The sequence below is a fragment of the Palaemon carinicauda genome, chromosome 37 (genome assembly GCF_036898095.1).
Source record: "Palaemon carinicauda isolate YSFRI2023 chromosome 37, ASM3689809v2, whole genome shotgun sequence".
NCBI classification, from domain to species: domain Eukaryota; kingdom Metazoa; phylum Arthropoda; class Malacostraca; order Decapoda; family Palaemonidae; genus Palaemon; species Palaemon carinicauda.
Window position 1 is genome coordinate 25,168,052 of NC_090761.1, and position 19,462 is coordinate 25,187,513.

A 19,462-nucleotide genomic window follows, 5' to 3' on the forward strand; every position below is an offset into this window, starting at 1 on the left:
CACTGGTTCTCTATGGGGAGGAAGGGTGGGTCAATTAAATCATGATTATCGGGTAAGTATATTCAAAAATTTATTTTACTAATGAAAATATTTTTCAATATTAAACTTACCCGATAATCATGTAGCTGATTCACACCCAGGGGGGTGGGTGAAAAACCAGTGTACAAGACTAAAGGATAGCTAAGTATCCCGTATTTCATATAATCAGTTATCCACAATAACAATGAAATAATAAGTACCTGGTAAGGAAGTCGACTTGAACCGTTACTCTGCCTTTAATAAGATCGTCTTCCTTACTGAGCGCAGCGTTCCTCTTGGAAGGCTGAATCAACTCAAAGGTGCTAAAGTATACAGGGCTGCAACCCATACTAAAGGACCTCATCACAACCTTTAACCTCGGCGCTTCTCAAGAAAGAATTGACCACCCGCCAAATCAACAAGGATGTGGAAGGCTTCTTAGCCGACCGTACAACCCATAAAAAGTATTCAAGAGAAAGGTTAAAAGGTTATGGGATTATGGGAATGTAGTGGCTGAGCCCTCGCCTACTACTGCATTCGTTGCTACGAATGGTCCCAGGGTGTAGCAGTACTCGTAAAGAGACTGGACATCTTTGAGATAGAATGATGTGAACACTGACTTGCTTCTCCAATAGGTTGCATCCATAACACTCTGCAGAGAATGGCTCTGTTTGAAGGCCACTGAAGTAGCCACAGCTCCCACTTCATGTGTCCTTACCTTCAGCAAAGCAAGGTCTTCTTCCTTCAGATGAGAATGTGTTTCTCTAATCAGAAGCCTGAATAGTAAGAAACTGAGTTCTTAGAACTTGGAAAAGAAGGTTTCTTGATAGCACACTATAAGGCTTCTGATTGTCCTTGTAAAGGTTAAGACTTTTTTAGATAGTACCTAAGAGCTCTAACTGGGCAAAGTACTCTCTTCAGTTCATTCCCCACCAAGTTGGACAGGCTTGGGATCTCGAACGACTTAGGCCAAGGACGTGAAGGAAGCTCGTTTAGCAAAAACCGAGCTGCAAGGAACATGTAGCCGTTTCAGATGTGAAAACAATGATCCTGCTGAAGGCGTGGATCTCACTTACTCTTTTAGCTGTTGTCAAGCACACGAGGAAAAGAGTTTTTAATGTGAGGTCCTAAAAAGAGGCTGATTGGAGAGGTTCAAATCTTGATGACATAAGGAACCTTAGGACCACGTCTAGATTCCAGCCTGGAGTGGACAACCGACGTTCCTTTGAGGTCTCAAAAGACCTAGGGAGGTCCTGTAGATCTTTGTTGGTGGAAAGATCCAAGCCTCTGTGGCGGAAAACCGCTGCCAACATACTTCTGTAACCCTTGATCGTAGGAGCTGAAAGGGATCTTACTTTCCTTAGATATAACAGGAAGTCAGCAATCTGGGTTACAGTGGTACTGGTTGAGGAAACTGCATTGGTCTTGTACCAGCTACGGAAGACTTCCCCTTGAGACTGATAGATTCTGAGAGTGGATGTTCTCCTTGCTTTGGCAATCACTCTGGCTGCCTCCTTCGAAAAGCCCCTAGCTCTTGAGAGTCTTTCGAAAGTCTGAAGGCAGTCAGACGAAGAGCGTGGAGGATTGGGTGTACCTTCTTTACGTGAGGTAGACTTAGAAGGTTCACTCCTAGAGGAAGAGTCCTGGGAATGTCGACCAGCCATTGCAGTACCTCTAAGAACCATTCTCTCGCGGGCCAGAGCGGAGCCAACCAACGTCAGCCGTGTCCCTTTGTGAGAGGAGAACTTCTGAAGTACCCTGTTGACAATCTTGAACGGCGGGAATGCATACAGGTCGAGATGGAACCAATCCAGCAGAAAAGCATCCACGTGAACTGCTGCTGGGTCTGGAATCGGAGAACAATACAACAGGAGTCTCTAGGTTATCGAGGTAGCGAACAGATCTATGGTTGGCTGACCCCACAGGGCCCAAAGTCTGCTGCAAACATTCTTGAGAAGGGTCCACTCTGTGGGGATGACCTGACCCTTCCGGCTGAGGTGATCTGCCATGACATTCATACCGCCCTGAATGAACCTCGTTACCAGTTAGCTTTCGATCTTTAGACCAGATGAGTAGGTCCCTTGCGATCTAGAACAACTTCCACGAAAGAGTCCCTCCCTGCTTGAAGATGTAAGCCAGGGCTGTGGTGTTGTCAGAGTCCACCTCCACCACTTTGTTAAGCTGGAGGGACTTGAAGTTTATCAAGGCCAGAGTAACCGCCAACAACTCCTTGCAATTGATGTGAAGTGTCCTTTGCTCTTGATTCCATGTTCCCGAGCATTCTTGTCCGTCCAAAGTCGCACCCCAGCCCGTGTCTGATGCGTCCGAGAGGAGACGGCGGTCGTGTTTCTGAACAGCCAAAGGTAGACTTCCTTGAGAAGAAAGCTGTTCTTACACCACGCGAGAGAAGACCTCCTCTCTTCGGAAACAGGAACTGAGACCGTCTCTAGCGTCATGTCCTTTATCCAGTGAGCAGCTAGATGATACTGAAGGGGGGGGAGGTGGAGTCTCCCTAACACGATGAACAGGGCCAGCGATGAAAGTGTCCCTGTTAGACTCATCCACTACCTGACTGAGCATCGGTTCCTTCTCAGCATGCTCTGGATGCATTCTAGGGCTTGGAAGATCCTTGGGGCCGACGGAAAAGCCCGAAAAGCTCGACTCTGAAGATCCATACCCAAGGAGACAATGGTCTGGGATGGGACGAGCTGAGACTCCTCAAAATTGACCAGGAGGCCCAGTTCCTTGGTCAGATCCATAGTCCATTTGAAAATCTCCAGACAGCGACGACTTGTGGGAGCTCTTAAAAGCCAGTCGTCTGACGGAGCCGGACACAAGATCATGGTACTGCTGCACAGTCTGTGAACTGTCAACCATGGGCAAGCGAGGAAGTACAGTGACAACCCGAATCTGTCTAGACTGTCTGGGTCGTACAGACAACTCCTTATCGGGTTGCTGAGGTTGCCGCACTGCGTCACAACAAGTCACTTCTGCTGGTTGTTGAACGTCTTCCCCGTGACACATTGACTCCGTAAACAAAAAATCCTCTAACAAGGACTAAGCTTGGACTGCATGTCTTGCAACACAGCTCAAGGTCTATGGGAGCAGGTGTGGTAACAGACGGGATTAGCGACTGAAGTGGAACCATTACCTTCCCTGGAAGCATGTTATGCTTAAATAAAAGTCCATAGGAGGCTACGCAGCTAAAGGCTCCCTCCAAATGACAGAGTCCTCAAAGGAATATCAGAAGGAGGGAGAAAAGAACTTTCTCATCTACAGGGACCATATCCTAGAAAAGCTAAGTTCTCTCAGTGAGGGTTTCACTGGTGCAAAAGCAGCAGACTAGAAGGCAACGTTATGAAACTGCTTGACAGTCTAGTGAGTTGGCAACAACCAAAGATGTGTGACTGAGAAGCATGCGGTAAGGTATGCAGAGCATGTTGTATGCAGAGTATGCTGTATGCAGAGCATGCTGTATGTAGAGCATGTTGTATGCAGAGCATGCTGAATACAGAGCATGCTGTATGCAGAGCATGTTGTATGCAGAGCATGCTGAATGCAGAGCATGCTGTATGCAGAGCATGTTGTATGCAGAGCATGCTGTATGCAGAGCATGCTGAATGTAGAGCATGTTGTATGCAGAGCATGCTGAATGCAGAGCATGCTGTATGCAGAGCATGTTGTATGCAGAGCATGCTGTAAGCAGAGCATGCTGTATGTAGAGCATGCTGTAAGGAAAGCAGAGCGTGTGCATGGCGTTTAACATTTCTCAGAAATTCCATGACCAGTGCTAGAGTGCTTTATGCATGCTTGCATGGGGTTTTAATATCAACATAATATTTACCTTACATTCATAACTCATGATTCATATTTTTGCCATATTTTGCGATATTGTTAAAAATATATTGCAAGGAATACAAATATATTTTTATAAGTAATACAAATAACCTCCATTATCATAATGTTTGAAAATGGAGGTAAGGTATGCTGAACAGCAGAGTCAGAACGAGCTGGAACAACAATAGTTGTGGTTTCCTCTTCAAGACTCTGTTGAGGGAACACCTGAGGCTCAGTCTGCAAAGGCTGATCAAAGGAAGTAGCAGAAGGTAGGCGCATGGGTGGAGGAGGCTGACTCCTGGCATGAGTGGCTGAACTCAAGGGTTGCGCTTGCTGAGTGGTTGGCGGATGCGCAGTAGCAAGTTCCTGAGGAACGAGTTGAGGTTCCTGCGGTGTGAGCTGAGAGCGAAAAGGTAGTGGCTGCGCAGAACGCAGTAAAAGTCTCGCAAGTTGAGGCTCCTGAGGCGCAAGGCTAAGGTGTTGAGGTGCTTGCCTTGAGGAGGGTTGAGCTCGCTGCAGCGAGAGCTGAGGAGACTGACTCATGGATGGGAGAGGTTGTTGTGCCTCAATCGAGTGTTGCCTCACTGGTGGAACAGCAAGTGGAAGCGGAGGAAGAGAGGTATAAGCCTCCTGTTCCCATTGCTGAGGTTGCCTTAAGAAAGGCGGAGGGAGCTGCACACCACTGGGATCAGTAAACTCATAACGTGGCTCAACATCGTACGCCTGGCAGGCGGTACTGCGGTCAGGCGGAGCGAGCGCAGGCGGAGCGAGCGCAGGCGGAGGGAGCGCAGGCGGAACGAGCGCAGGCGGAGCGAGCGCAGGCGGAGCGAGCGCAGGCGGAGCGAGCGCAGGCGGAGGCGCAACCTTCTCAGCCCGACACTCACGCATCAAGACCGAAAGTTGTGACTGCATGGACTGCAGTAGAGTCAACTTGGGGTCGGCAGACACTAAGGTCTGCTGAGGTAAAGCCTTAACAGCAGAGATCTGTTGCGGCAGAACCTTACTCCTCTTAGGCGGAGTGCATTCAACTGATGACTGAGGAGAGTCAGAGCTAACCCAATGACTGCATCCGGGTTGTTGAACTCTAACTTCGTACGTCTGGCATAGGTCTGGACTTTACGTTTAAGAGGTCTTGAGACCTGAGACCAGCGTTTTCTCCCCTAAATTTCTTCTGCAGACGAGCAAAATAAGGGCTCAATCGTCTGCGGGTGGGAGTGACGGTCTCGGTAAGACACGCCCGCAACCACCGAGGATACTTCTGTGCGCCGATCAAGGCCTGCTGAACCCTTATGCCCTTCGACATTGCTTCTCCCCTGGGCTTGGGAGCTTGCAAGAGGTCCCGGACTGGGAGGACGACTGGCGCGGACAGAAGTACCCTCACGCACAACACTGACACACTTTGCGCTAATCACTTATCACTTTGATTTTCTGTTTGCACTTATTTCACTGAACTCGAAACTTTAAGTGGTTTGCACCTGAAACACGCAATTCTATCCTTTCTCAAAAGTTAGTAATTGCGAAAACAGAATTACAATGTAACAGAAAAATCTAATGAAAGATAAATAATTCAGTGGCTGGAAAGAGACTAAACACTAGATCATTCTAGAAACGTTTACCTTCTTCCCTTAAAGAGACTAGGGAGAAGAGCAAAAACGATAACAACGTTACTCGCTTGAATGAAACGTTTATCCTCCTCTTTCTCCCTCCGTCTCTATCTCTCTCTCTTTCTCTCTCTCTTGACTTAGAACCTGAGAGAAGAGCCCAATCATATATATCGTTAAAACATATTATTGTTAAAGGAAAAAACTGAAATATTTCCCAAAATGAAAAGTTCCTTTATTAGGATTAAAACCATTAAGTTAAGAAAGAATGAACAAAACGCTAGACACGGTTACTCTTACTGCAACGTGAAACCGTGAAAATTCTTTCTCTATCGTAACGATAGAGCGCAAGTTGAACGTTCTGAACGTCAACAACTGCAGAGACAAAACAAAACGTTAGTTCAACTTTGAAAACAGTACGAGACTATCAAAGAAATTCTTTCAAAGACATTAAAATAGCATAATATGTTAACAGGTAAAACCGAAATGACGGGCTCAATGTTAATTAACTTCGGTACCAAGAAAAGACCGCCTACTATTAGGAAGGTCGAATATAAACAAATATAAAAATTAATTTTAATAAGTTTATAATAAAAGGAAGTTAATCGAAGAGGCCTATAAGAGGCGGAGAGATATAAAATAAATCTATAACTTTTGTTAAGCAAAATTAAGAAAGAGAGTCTATACTCTCTTAGACACCAACACTTCCGTCTAAGGGAAGGGTCGGCCATTTAAAGGTGAAAGAGAGTTCATACTCTCTTCGTCACCATAATTAATCAAATTAATTCCAAAAGCTAACTAAGCTAATATAGAAGTTTCCAGTATAGCGAATAGCTGCAAATTTTAGAGAAATACTTCACCAAACCGTGAACAATATTCCAAAATCATAAGCGTATCCAAGAACGTCTTGCCGGAAGCACGACAGAGGAAAAAGTGAGGTGGCGTCAACAACAAGTACTGTAGTACCTGGCCACAGGTGGCGCTTGTGAGTACACCCCCTTCTAGTATAGTGATAGCTGGCGTATCCCTCCCTTAGAATTCTGTCGGGCAACGGAGTTGACAGCTACATGATTATCGGGTAAGTTTAATATTGAAAAAAGGAAGTTTTATTCTGTTGGTTTTTCATCTTCTCTTTTAGAATCATCATACCTTATTTTCTTTCCCCACTGGGGTATTTTTCCCTGCTGGAGCCTTTGGGATTATAGTATCCTGCTTTTCCAACTAAGGTTGTAGCTTAGCTAGTAGTAGTAGTAGTAGTAGTAGTAGTAGTAGTAGTAGTAGTAGTAGTAGTAGTAGTAGTAGTAATAATAATAATAATAATAAGTGTCTTTATTACAATAGTCAGTAAAAATTACATTTTAAATAAAACAAAATATTCTATTCAATCTACTATATTATGCACATATATTACTACTGAAACACATAATTCACAAAGATATACACATCTTGCTAGAAAAACAAATATATATAGTACATTTGAATTTTTTTTTTTTTAATTCATTGAACATACTGTATGCTTTGAGATCTTTTATTGGGACTAAGAGTCTCCAGCTAAGAATGAAATATATCCTTACAATCTGATTTCCTTACAATATACAGTATATTAAAAAAATTAAATTCAAACTATCATCGTATCTCTCTATCTCTCAGATAATTCATGGATAAACAGACAGTCTTCTTTCTCAACACCTTAGCACTTGTTTATCGCCAGTTCACACCCATTACATGTCGGGCGCCGTTTAGGATACCAATTACCACTAATTTGCAGTCAATTATGAATTGACAGTCGCTTTAAGAAAAAAGGATCAATAACCATGCTGACTTTGAGCCGCTACAGCACAATATAATTATATAGGAATTAATGCAAATTACCGCTTAAGCACGTGGTTGCACAAACAACATTAACTGTAACAGACTGCTAAATATTTTTACACACCTCAGTACTAGTTTAGAGATCAAATATAGTTGTCCCTGCTTTATTACACCCGTGAGCTTGTGAGCTTAACAATTTAAATTGGATAATCTCCAAAGTACTCTCATCTGTAGATAAGTCAATTGAAGCCTTCTTAAATAAAGGAAGCTAGTCTGAACTAGTCAAATCAATTGCTAATCTAGGCATACACCTATCTTTCATTCATTATCAAGCAAATAACACTGGATTCCTTCTATTAAAACCTGTGCGTTGTGCGTAACAGATGTTCAACTAATTCTCTGATGGTTTAGTTGTTAATATCTGTCACCAAAGTGCATAAATCTGCCCCTGTGCATTTAGTCAAAACCTGATGTGTCAATCTTATTTATTTCAGAAAAGGTTAATAGATATGCCACCATTTCATACAAAAGGGACATAGAGGCCTTACTACTACTATAGTGTTCTGTCCTTAGGCAGGCCCTAACGTGTATTAGTCGCCCTCCAAAATTCACAATTCATGGCCACCTCTTTTAGCTCTTGGTACTTTCTCCTTCCCTTCAGGTCATCGAGCACTGACATCCTTCTCCTTCCTCTGGGTCTTCATCTTTCAAATTTACCTTACATAATGTCCTCCAGTAACCCATCTCCTCTAAAAATGTGTCCTATTGCTGAAATAATCTTGAACCTTAAATAATTACCCAATTCATCTCATGCTTCTCTGGATCAAACTCCCTTGGAGATTATAGGCACTGAATACATGGTCTCCCCTCTTTGGCCTTCACCAAATTAGTAGCAGTCTTTACTTACTGTATCAGGCATTTCACATAAATAATTAACAAAGCAATGGCTTATAAAGTTCTTAAACCTTGTTACAGTATATCCACAACCAACTCTGTTGATTTCTAAACATTATTTGGACTTTTCCCAGTTTGACATTAAAGCAAGTAATATTGCAGTATTTTAGAATATTTGATTTTACTTTTGTCATTATTTGGGCATCCAGGGCCCCCCCAATCATCAATTAACATATAAACTGGACTTCTAAAATAGGGAATACACACAAAATTTTAGCCTATAAGGAGCATGTAACTTTTCTCTCCACCTAAGCCACATTCCATTTCCTTATATAGTCCTACCCATACACATCTTTTTTAAGGTTTTATAACATTTTAATTTTAAACATTTTTTTTAACATTTTATAGTCACACTACAAGGCTCTAGTTATACTCACTTGATAAAGAATCTCTTCCCTCCCTCCCTCACTCAAAGTCTCCTAACTCAATATCCTGGTTTAATTCATCTTCCTTACTATATGATTTTATCATATATTGTGTGTATCACGAAGAATACTTAAAGGGTAAACTCTGGCACTATTCTATCTTATTTCTCTTCATTTATTTTTCTTAAAGTTTATTGTTTATACATGAAAGATTTATTTTAAGGTTTTTTACTGTCCTTAAAACATTTTATTTTAATTGTTAATTAACTCTTGTAATTTATATACTTCTTTATTTCCTTTCCTCACTGGACTATTTTCCCTGTTGGAGCTCTTGGACTTATAGCATCCTGCTTTCCCAACTAGCCTTGTAGCTTAGCAAGTAATAATAACAATAGATAAGTTTCTTTCTTTGCTCTCCTTTTGGTGTGTCCGAGGATCTGCTTACTGCAGGAGTTGACATCCTGTAGGTGCACTTTGGGATTTGTATTAAACAAAAAAATATTTTGTTCTCAAAATTTCCTTAACTGCTAGCAAAAATTATAGTTCATACTGGTATTTAAATGATAATTTTCTCAGAGACAAATATAGAATTTTGTATATAAAAACATCTTATAATAAATAACCATCTAAGCAAATATGATGACTAGAAAACCAAATTACAGGTACTGTATTTGTTTCACACAATGACTAGAATGCGATGAAATCATTATGATACTATGAAGAAGAGGAAGTGGGTTTCTCTCTTTCCTTCTGATATTCAAGTTCAATCTTTTCAGCCACTTTCTTAAAATCGACTTCCACCTGTAAAAGAAAAAATATATATTTGATAATTACTGTACTGTATAGATAGTTGATAATTAAAGAGCAGTTAAATGAAACAACAAAAACAAAGAATATGAGCCATTTATTGCCCTGACAATGCCCTTGTTTCATATTCTTTAACTGCCATTTTCAAATAGAGGGGATTTTAGGAAGGAAAAACCTATTTTCAGGGAGGTGCTGTTTAGTACCCAAGGACTTCCCTTTAAAAGCTAGAACAGGAAATCCGATGTGACGCGATAAACTAAAGACATATTATCTTTTTGCCATAGGGAGGCTAGTGTATCAACGTGCAAGGCACAGACCCAGCGTGTATATGGGAGACGTACAGGGTCTATTAAACTCATAGCACCTTTAATGCTGAATTTGTCTGCTAACCCACAACACATTTGCCCCTGTGAAAACCACTACCAATGCTACATAAAATGATTACCCAGGCCTTCATTTAAACACAAAAATTATTTTCTTCCTTTGGGAATACATCTAAGGATGAGGTGTTTGGGGGAGCCTATAAGTCTACCTGCTGAGTCTTCTGCAGCCATTGCCTGGCCCTCCTTGGTCCTAGCTTGGGTGGAGAGGGGGCTTGGGTGCTGATCATATGTATATAAGGTCAGTGTCTGAGGCATTGTCCAGCTTGATAGGGCAATATCACTGACCCATGCCTCTGTCATTCATGAGAGGCCTTTAATCCTTTATGAATGTAAAACGTTCGGACTTTGATTTTGTTCGAACAAGTAACTTACAACAGAAGACCCAGCATTTGTTTAAATGTTAGACTTGGGTTCCATTTCTCATTACTGTATCAAACTAAATGCAGTATATCAAACACATTTCTAACATAACCTACCATTCACACAACTAAAAATAAATGGCATTACAGTATAACATTGTATATCCAGTTATTGAAAACACACAACTAAGAAGTTATGAATGTAAAACATTGGAACCTAGATTCTGTTCAAACAAGTAACTTATGACAGAACCACCATCTTAGGAAATGTGACATGATGAAAATAGTAGGAGCAAAACGGAAATTTTAAATTTTAATCAGTAACTGTGTTAATAGTGGTTACTGACAATAAGAAATGGGGTTCAAAATAGTATATTTAAAGAGATCTATTCGATTAAGTAAGGCCCAATGTCCTAATTGTTCTTTAAAAAGCAAAGTAAGGAGAATACTAAATAGAACTAGTAACCCCCTTCAATAAAGTGAAACAATTTTGTTTAACAAAACAGACTTCCTAGGAGACTATTGAATATAAAAGAGCAAGGTAAATATATTTCATAATGCTTTTGTGACTTTAAAGGAATAGGTATTATTGTGTTACACAAACTTTGCAATGCAAGCATAAGGCAAAGGTTTTTCATTGTAGTTGAAAACAGTCAAAACTTGGGTAGTTGAAACAGTATGAAAAATAACAATCAAATCAAGACTAGAAAAACCTTATCAAACCAAAATTATCTTACCTGCTTTTCATACTGAAGAAAGAGTTTGCTCGTTTCCTTCTTGTCAAAACGAGCCAAGTAATGCTTCCTGAATGCCATGACTGTATCAACATGCGTCTTGTGCTTAATTGCCAATTGGAGAGCACGATCAAAATGATATAAACTCAAGTTGAGCATAATAGCTCTGAAAAAAAGACCTGACTGAAGGAGAGTGGCTTCTGCATCGCTGACGTGTCCCCCTAGCAAAGCCATTTCTGCAACTCTGGCTTCCTTCACTGGAATCTCCTTGATATGGTGTATGTACTCAACTTTGTCTGCTTCATCGATTGCTGCATAAGCCACTTCTGCAGTGTCTAATTCTTTACTCGCCGTTGCCATCGCTGCCAAGCAACCCCAGACAGTAGGATCTTTCACAAATCTGGCAAGTCTCACTGCATCTTCCCAATGTCTTGCCATGACGTAGTTGTGAAGTAAAGCTGGATATGGAGAAACACTGCTCGTTACTAAACTGCCATCTGTCCGGCGTAATGTTACCATCGTATCTAAAAAGCTGACTATAACTGCATTTTTTCCAAAGTCACTGGCATCTATCTCATACATTGTTGTTGCTTGCAAATCTCTGTCCACAAATACAACTCCTGGATAAAACCAGACAGTGAACTTGGCGTCTTGAAGTGCAGCTAACATGTTTGCACCATCATTCCAGCAAAGAGACTGGACCATTCCTCCAAGCTTCACTGGTCTTCCTATGCTGCCTACACGTTGTAAATTTACTAAAAATAAGTCTCGGTTACGATCGACCACTGCCATTCGTCTCTCGTGGGACGAACCAACTTTATCTATGGCCACTTCAACAATCTCGAGTTTGTGTGACCATGGTTTACCATCATTCATTGCTTTACCAGTTGTAGAGTCAAAGAGGTGAACTAGTTTCTCATCATTTTTATCACGAATTGCTAGTGTGTCACTTGATAAAGACACAGTTCGATGGTTAAGAACATCTGTTCTCATCCCGGGCCATCTGGGAGAACAAAGCAGCCGTCCGTCATATGAATAAACATAGACACTTGCTCCATCTACCAGAAGAAAATGTCTTTCATCTTGGACAATCAAACTTGCATTTGACTCTTTCAAATCAAAGATGATAGGCGTATTCCAATTACGTGTTGAATACACATAAGCTTGCGTTGATGTCACAACAACCATATGGCTGTGAGCAAGGGAAACTTTTATAATTCTGTCTCTCAACTCCAACTTCTCCCAAGCTTCATTACTAACATTGCGCAGCAAAATAGTTTTGCGGCTGGTAACGGTAGCTTCGTAATTTTTCCATTCCAGGTGGTTTTCAATAATATGAGCAAATATAACTTGACCATTCCCACATGCCCCTGCAACCTGAGTTCCATCACTAGACCAAGCAAGATTGAATATACTACCAGTATTAGGCTTCTCCAAGGAATGGCACCATCCAGCTTTGTCACACAATCTCAGTGTGTTAAATGAGCCCACTGCAAACAACTGACCGTCAGGAGACCAGGATAAAGCTGTTATGGGATGCTGATGCTGAGCTGAGGAATAGAGCTGACGTCCAAAGCCATCCCAAACGCGATACCTCGTATCCTCACCGCCGGAGAGAATTAGTCCGGTATTTGGGTTCCATGTCACTTTCAGAATAACTCCATCATGAGCCTTCCACTGAAAAAAATAATCACATAGCAATCAAACTGAGTGGGTAGCCCAATCATATTCTGCCAAACAAATCACAATATGCACTTCCTAAATAAAAACCAGACGTCCCAAATTTATAAGAGAATTGCTACATATTGTGCAGCCAATAAATTGTGTTGACACGAGCATAGTTTAAAATTATTCGAACCTAGATATATGTCTACTGTAGGCTCTAGAGCCTTTAAATATGCAGCCCCCAAGACTATACAATAAGCTCCCATTAGACATTCAAAAGATTGAAGATATTAAGGCTTTCAAGAAGAAACTGAAGACTTTCTTATTCTTAAAGTGATTCGATAGTGTGGATTTGACAATAAATGAGTAATATGCGGTGTGAAATGTTGAATGCTTTCGAACGAACATAATGAAATGACTGTGGAGGTCCTGCAAAGAGAGTAAGGGTCCTTAAAGTAAAAGTTAAAGTATCTACAAACCTGAATTGGTTTTGAGTTTGGTGCTAAGGGTTTTATGATTAAATTTGTCCCACATGTATATATGACGGCATCCGAATCTGGTGACCATGCTGCTCCATATGTTGGTACAGACACTTGAGCGAGAGTGGACCTAAGCATCCCACTTCGAGACCATATTTTTACTTGACCATCCTCTCCAGCTGCAAAGGCATAAAAAGATGAGTGTATTTGTCAAACTGTATAAGTTGAGTTTAAAGAATTTACTACATTCCTCTCTATAGTAATAAACCAATATCAAAACATGTATTTTTTTCAATATAAACTAATTCATTCACAACTGCTTATACTGCAGTCAGTGACTCCTGCTAGACATAAAAACTACCTGTTATGATATGCATTTGGTACAGTTATTACCTATAACCATAGTTTAAGGTATTCCATGTTACGTAAAGCTCACTCCAAGGATTTACAGTTTAAGAGGTGGGCATTTTCTGTAAATTGATTTGTTTTTATTGAAAAAAAAAAAAAATTGTTTTCAAGAAATATCCTTTCTTTGAACTAAACCCATGACTTCATGATTTCTTGAATAGATACTTTATATAGGTGTTAAGATTTCTTTTATCAAAATAAAGAGTAAATTAAAGCCTTGAGATATAGGACTTCTTGTGTGTGTGAGTGACTATGAAAAGATATTTCAATATTAACAAAGGGTCACGAATTAGACATGGACATTGTAGTGGGGAAGTAGATTGCAATATCAAGTCTGACCAAAATACGTTTAAGTATGATTTAATTCCTTAAATGGATGCAGGTATCAGTGGCCTAGAGTGCTAGTAATAATAATAATGATGATGATGTAATACAGTCTTTGAGGAATGAAATGAAGGTTATACGAGAATGAGGAGGATGCAAATTAAGTGATAAGACTAAATAAATGTGTACATCTAGAAGCAGTATTAATAGTGAATTGACATCAAAATTAAACTAAAAAGTCCAAAAATAGAAACAGCCAAAATTTCATGACCACTTTTTTGTCTTGGGTGTTTTTCAAGACCTGTACACTATTATGTTCACAATGACAGTATATATGTCGGGGATCCTCATTGTTTCCCGCCTAGGTAACAATAAAGACATCGCTGAAAATCAACTTGTGACACATAGGAAAGGATCTCTTTTGTAACTCGAGGACCTCCTGTACTTCTCCTTCTGTGGATCGAGGCGGGAGGATAGACACAACCCCATGTCTGTGGCAAAGGAAAAAGTCCCTCCATCCCCCTTTCTTGGTCTTCCAACTCGAATGGTGCCATCCTCGCCACCAAGTCGAACATGAGCTCTCTGGAAGAGGGAGGAGGAGGCATCCACTGTTTTGTAAGGAAGGGAGATGGTCGTCGCCCTTTCATTAACCTAGGAACAGAAAGTGTACAGGGCCGTACATTCCTGACCTAGGGGGTCATCAGGGTAGCCAGAGTGGCCGGGACCACCAGGACAGGCAGGGCCAATGGGACCCAAGGCACATCCCGAGGTTTCCTTAGGTCAAACTCATTGTCAGTAGTCTACATGGCAACAGGCAAAGAGCTTCCAGCATTGAAAAGGGTACGGAAAACACTAGGGGTAACCCACACATCACTAAAGACCTAAAAAGTAAGCTAAAGCAGATCTGAGTGCTCCTTGGTCCTGATGCATACTCCCCATGGACCAAGCCAAGGGCGTATGTACAGGGGCAGTGGAAGCAGCAAAAGACTTATTCAGTAGTCTACTTGGGCATTGCCAAGATAGACCAAAACAAAGCCTTAGCTCACTTCTTTCCCTTCAGGGTGTATGCTTGCCACTGCACAGGTCATGGCCTGAACTTAGCATATGGGAATGATTGCGAACAATCATACCCCTTAAAAGATGCACAGAGGGAGTGTGGATCTACAGTCGGTTTACCTATAAACTGCTTTCAGAGGCCACCCTTTCCCAGGCAATTACGAACATCTTGTTTTACTTCCGTACCCAAGGCCACAACGTACTTACTTCCTGCAATAGCAGCAATAGAAGAGAAGAAAAAAGTTTGGTAGCGCACGGGCAGACATGCATACCCAACAACAGCCAATTCAAAAAAATTCAAAAGTGAAGCTATTCTGGCTGGGAAAGGGAGCAAGACTCCTTGCCTGCACCCTTCACCACCTGGTTAACCACTCATTAATTAAGTTTTAATGACTGTCTGCAGCATGAGCTGAATCAATCTCCAAAATTAAAGGACAAGGGTTTGTATATCATATAGGAACAATTGAGGAATTTACACACCCAAAAATGATATTTTAATTATAAAATAAATTTTTGAATATACTTACCCGGTGAATATATAATAGCTGCTGCTCCAGCGGCTCGACAGAAAACACACACAAAAACTCGCGAGCGATCGCTATGAAGGTTGCGGGTGTGCCCACCAGCGCCAACTATCGGCCAGATACCGCATATACATGTAAACAGACCCAATTTTTCTCATCCCGCTGGGTCTCTATCGGGGAGGAAGGGGGGGCCTTTAATTTATATATTCACCGGGTAAGTATATTCAAAAATTTATTTTATAATTAAAATATCATTTTTAAATATTTAATTTAGCCGGTGAATATATAATAGCTGATTCACACCCATGGTGGTGGGTAGAGACCAGAGTTAATTAAGTTTACAGCGTATATGCTTAGAGTTTTTGACAGTTATATCATAACAAAACCCAAATATATAAAAGTACCTGGTAAGGAAGTTGACTTAGACGATTACTCTGCCTTATAAGTCTGTCTTCCTCACGAAGCCCAGCGATCCTCTTAGGATGCTGAAAGACTCCCAGGAGCTGAAGTATTAAGGGCTGCAACCCATACAACAGGACCTCATCAAACCCCTAATCTGGGCGCTCTCAAGAAATGACTTTGACCACCCGCCAAATCAACCAGGATGCGAAAGGCTTCTTAGCCTTCCGTACAACCCAAAAAACAATATTAAAAAACATTTCAAGAGACAGATTAAAAAGGATATTGGAATTAGGGTAATGTAGTGGTAGAACCCTCACCCACTACTGCACTCGCTGCAACAAATGGACCCAGTGTGTAGCAGTCCTCGTAAAGAGTCTGGACATCTTTTAAGTAAAATGACGCGAACACTGACTTGCTTCTCCAAAAAGTCGCGTCCATAATACTTTGCAGAGATTTATTTTGCTTGAAGGCCACGGAGGTTGCTATAGCTCTAACTTCGTGCATCTTAACCTTAAGCAAACATCGGTCTTTCTCATTCAAGTGAGAATGAGCTTCTCGTATTAAAAAATCTGATTAAATATGACAAAGCATTCTTTGACATAGGCAATGATGGTTTCTTAACTGAGCACCATAATGCCTCAGATTTACCTCGTAATGACTTAGTACGAGCTAAATAGAACTTAAGAGCTCTAACAGGACATAATACTCTTTCCAGTTCGTTGCCTACGATCTCTGATAAGCAAGGAATATCAAAAGATTTAGGCCAAGGACGAGAAGGCAGTTCATTTTTGGCCAGGAAACCAAGTTGAAGTGAACAAGTGGCTTTTTCTGTAGAAAAGCCGATGTTCTTACTGAAGGCATGAAGTTCACTGACCCTTTTAGCCGAAGCCAAGCACACTAGGAAAAGTGTCTTGAGGGTGAGATCCTTCAGGGAGGCAGAATGTAATGGCTCAAACCTGTCTGACATGAGGAACCTTAGGACCATGTCTAAGTTCCATCCAGGAGTTGCCAAACGACGTTCCTTAGAGGTCTCGAAAGACTTAAGGAGATCTTGGAGATCTTTATTGTTGGAAAGATCTAAGCCTCTATGTCGAAAGACCGAAGCCAACATGCTCCTGTAGCCCTTAATCGTGGGAGCTGAAAGGGAGCGAACCTTTCTCAGATGTAAAAGAAAATCTGCAATTTGGGCTACAGAGGTACTGGACGAGGACACAGATGCTGACTTGCACCAGTCTCGAAAGACTTCCCACTTCGACTGGTATACTCTAATGGTAGAAGCTCTCCTAGCTCATGCAATCGCACTGGCTGCCTCCTTCGAAAAGCCTCGAGCTCTTGAGAGTCTTTCGATAGTCTGAAGGAAGTCAGACGAAGAGCGGGGAGGCTTTGATGGACATTCTTTACGTGGGGCTGATGTAACAGATCTACCTTTAGAGGAAGACTTCTTGGAAAGTCTACCAGTCATTGAAGTACCTCGGTGAACCACTCTCTCGCGGGCCAGAAGGTAGCAACCAACGTCAACCTTGTCCCTTCGTGAGAGGCGAACTTCTGCAGTACCTTGTTGACTATCTTGAATGGTGGGAATGCATATAAGTCCAGAAGAGACCAATCCAGTAGAAACGCGTCTATGTGGATTGCTTCTGTATCTAGGACTGGAGAGCAATAGATTGGTAACCTTTTGGTCAACGAGGAGGCAAAGAGGTCTATGGTGGGTTGACCCCAAGTAGCCCAAAGACTCTTGCCCACGTCCTTGTGGAGGGTCCATTCCGTGGGTATCACCTGACCCCTCCGACTGAGACAGTCTGCCAAGACGTTAAAGTCCCCCTGGATGAATCTCGTCAACAGGGAGATGCCTCGATTTCTTGACCATAAGAGAAGGTCCCTTGCGATCTCGAGCAGCGTGAAGGAGTGTGTGCCTCCTTGCTTGGAGATGTACGCCAAAGCTGTGGTGTTGTCTGAGTTGACCTCTACCACTTAGTTTCGAAGAAGCTTTCGAATATCATCAAGGCCAAGTGGACTGCTTGCCGTTGATGTGCATGCTCTTCTGACTTGAGGTCCACAGACCCGAGCATTCCCGACCGTCCAGGGTCGCACCCCAACCCAAATCCGACGCGTCTGAGAACAACACGTGGTTTGGGTTCTTGACTGCTAGGGATAGTCCCTCTCTCAGACTGATATTGCTGTCCCACCATTTCAGGCATGCCTTTACTGGTTCGGAGACTGGGAATGATACCGTCTCTAACATCTTGTCCTAGTTCCAGTGAGAGGCTAGATGGAACCGGAGAGGCAGAAGGTGTAGTCTCCCTAGTGAGACAAACTGCTCCAGGGATGAGAGAGTCCCTACGAGACTGTTCCAACTCCTGACTGAACAAACGTTTTCTTTTCAGCATTAGTTGGACTTCGAGCAGGGCTTGTTCTAATCGGTGGCAGACGGAAAAGCCCGAAAAAAACTGGACTGCGAATCTCCATCCCCAAATATATAATAATCTGGGATGGGATCAGTTGGGACTTTTAGGTTGACCAAAAGTCCCAACTCCCTGGCCAGACTCAACGTCCAATGTAGATCCTGCAGACAGCGAAGACTGGACGATGCTCTGAGAAGCCAGTCGTCCAAGTACAGGGAGGCTCGGATCCCCGATAGATGGAGGGATTTTGCCACATTCCTCATGAGCCTCGTAAACACGAGAGGAGCAGGACTGAGGCCAAAGCACAGGGCTCGAAACTGGTACCCCACATTCCTGTAAACAAACCTCAGAAACGGTTGGGAATCCGGGTGTATAGGAATGTGGAAGTATGCCTCCTGAAGGTCGAGAGAGACCATCCAGTCGCCTTCCATTAATGCTGTCAAGACAGCCTGGTAGACTTCATCGTGAAGTTTGTCTTGACAATGAACACATTGAGCGCACTTGCCTCTTACGTACTCCTGCAGTGAACATGGCTGCCAGATCATTGGAGCCATCCCTGAGGGACTTGTTCCTGCAGAGAACGTGGCTGTCAGATCATTGGAGCCATCCCTGAAAGCCTTGTTTATGCATGACATAATTGTACAGCAAAACTTCAAACGCTCGAAAAAAAACTCCTAACAGGAGATGGTCTAGCTCTGAAGTCGACCATAAAATCTTGGAGCGTCTCATGGCCAGGAGCCAGGGAGAGTCTATGAGGTTTGAGAAGTCTATCTGGGCAGAGGCAGGAACTCCCAAGCCGAGAACTTCTCCCGTGTCATATCAGACTCTCGCTCTATAAGCCAGCTTAAAAGTAGGGAAAGCAAAGGCTGTCTCCCCCAAACTCCTCCTGGTGATAAACCAGTCGCCTAGCAAACGTAAAGCTCTCTTAGAAGAGCGAGAGAGCACTAGCTTATAAAAACAACGGCTTCGAAGTAGCTAGGCCTAGTGTAAACTCTGACGTTTAGGCGAACGAGGAGCAGCAGTTACAAAAAGATCCGGACAAAGATCCTTAAAAATCAGCATGATTTATTTAAAGTCCATAGAGGGCTAAGCAGCTTTAGGCTCCTCTCCGTCTGACAGAGTCCTCAAGGGAATATCAGTAGGAGGGGGAACAGCAACTTCCTCATCTGAAGGAACCTTGTCCGACAATAGCCGAGTCTCAAGCAAGGGAGAGACCTGCCGTGGTGGCAATGCTTGACAAGCAGAGTCCACACGCACTGGTGCATTAGTAGCGGAAAACGCAACGTCATGTAACTGCTTAACAGTCTGTGAACTGTCAACAACAACAGGTGC

At 42.3% G+C, this 19,462-nt stretch overlaps 2 protein-coding genes across 2 annotated transcripts in view; one reads left to right on the forward strand and one right to left on the reverse strand.

Moving 5' to 3' along the window:
* The window catches only part of LOC137629513 (cilia- and flagella-associated protein 100-like), a 214,085-nt gene that overhangs the window by 17,936 nt on the left and 176,687 nt on the right, over positions 1 to 19,462 (forward strand). The gene's annotated exons all lie outside the window — the stretch shown is intronic.
* The window catches only part of Oseg5 (intraflagellar transport protein Oseg5), a 45,801-nt gene continuing 35,303 nt past the window's right edge, over positions 8,965 to 19,462 (reverse strand). The window contains exons 5-7 of the mRNA XM_068360876.1: positions 13,015 to 13,193; positions 10,874 to 12,547; positions 8,965 to 9,388 (exon numbers count right to left, since the gene is read on the reverse strand). Of these exons, the coding sequence (XP_068216977.1) occupies positions 9,302 to 9,388; positions 10,874 to 12,547; positions 13,015 to 13,193 (1,940 nt within the window). The 3' untranslated portion in view covers positions 8,965 to 9,301. The remainder of the gene's footprint in view (positions 9,389 to 10,873; positions 12,548 to 13,014; positions 13,194 to 19,462) is intronic.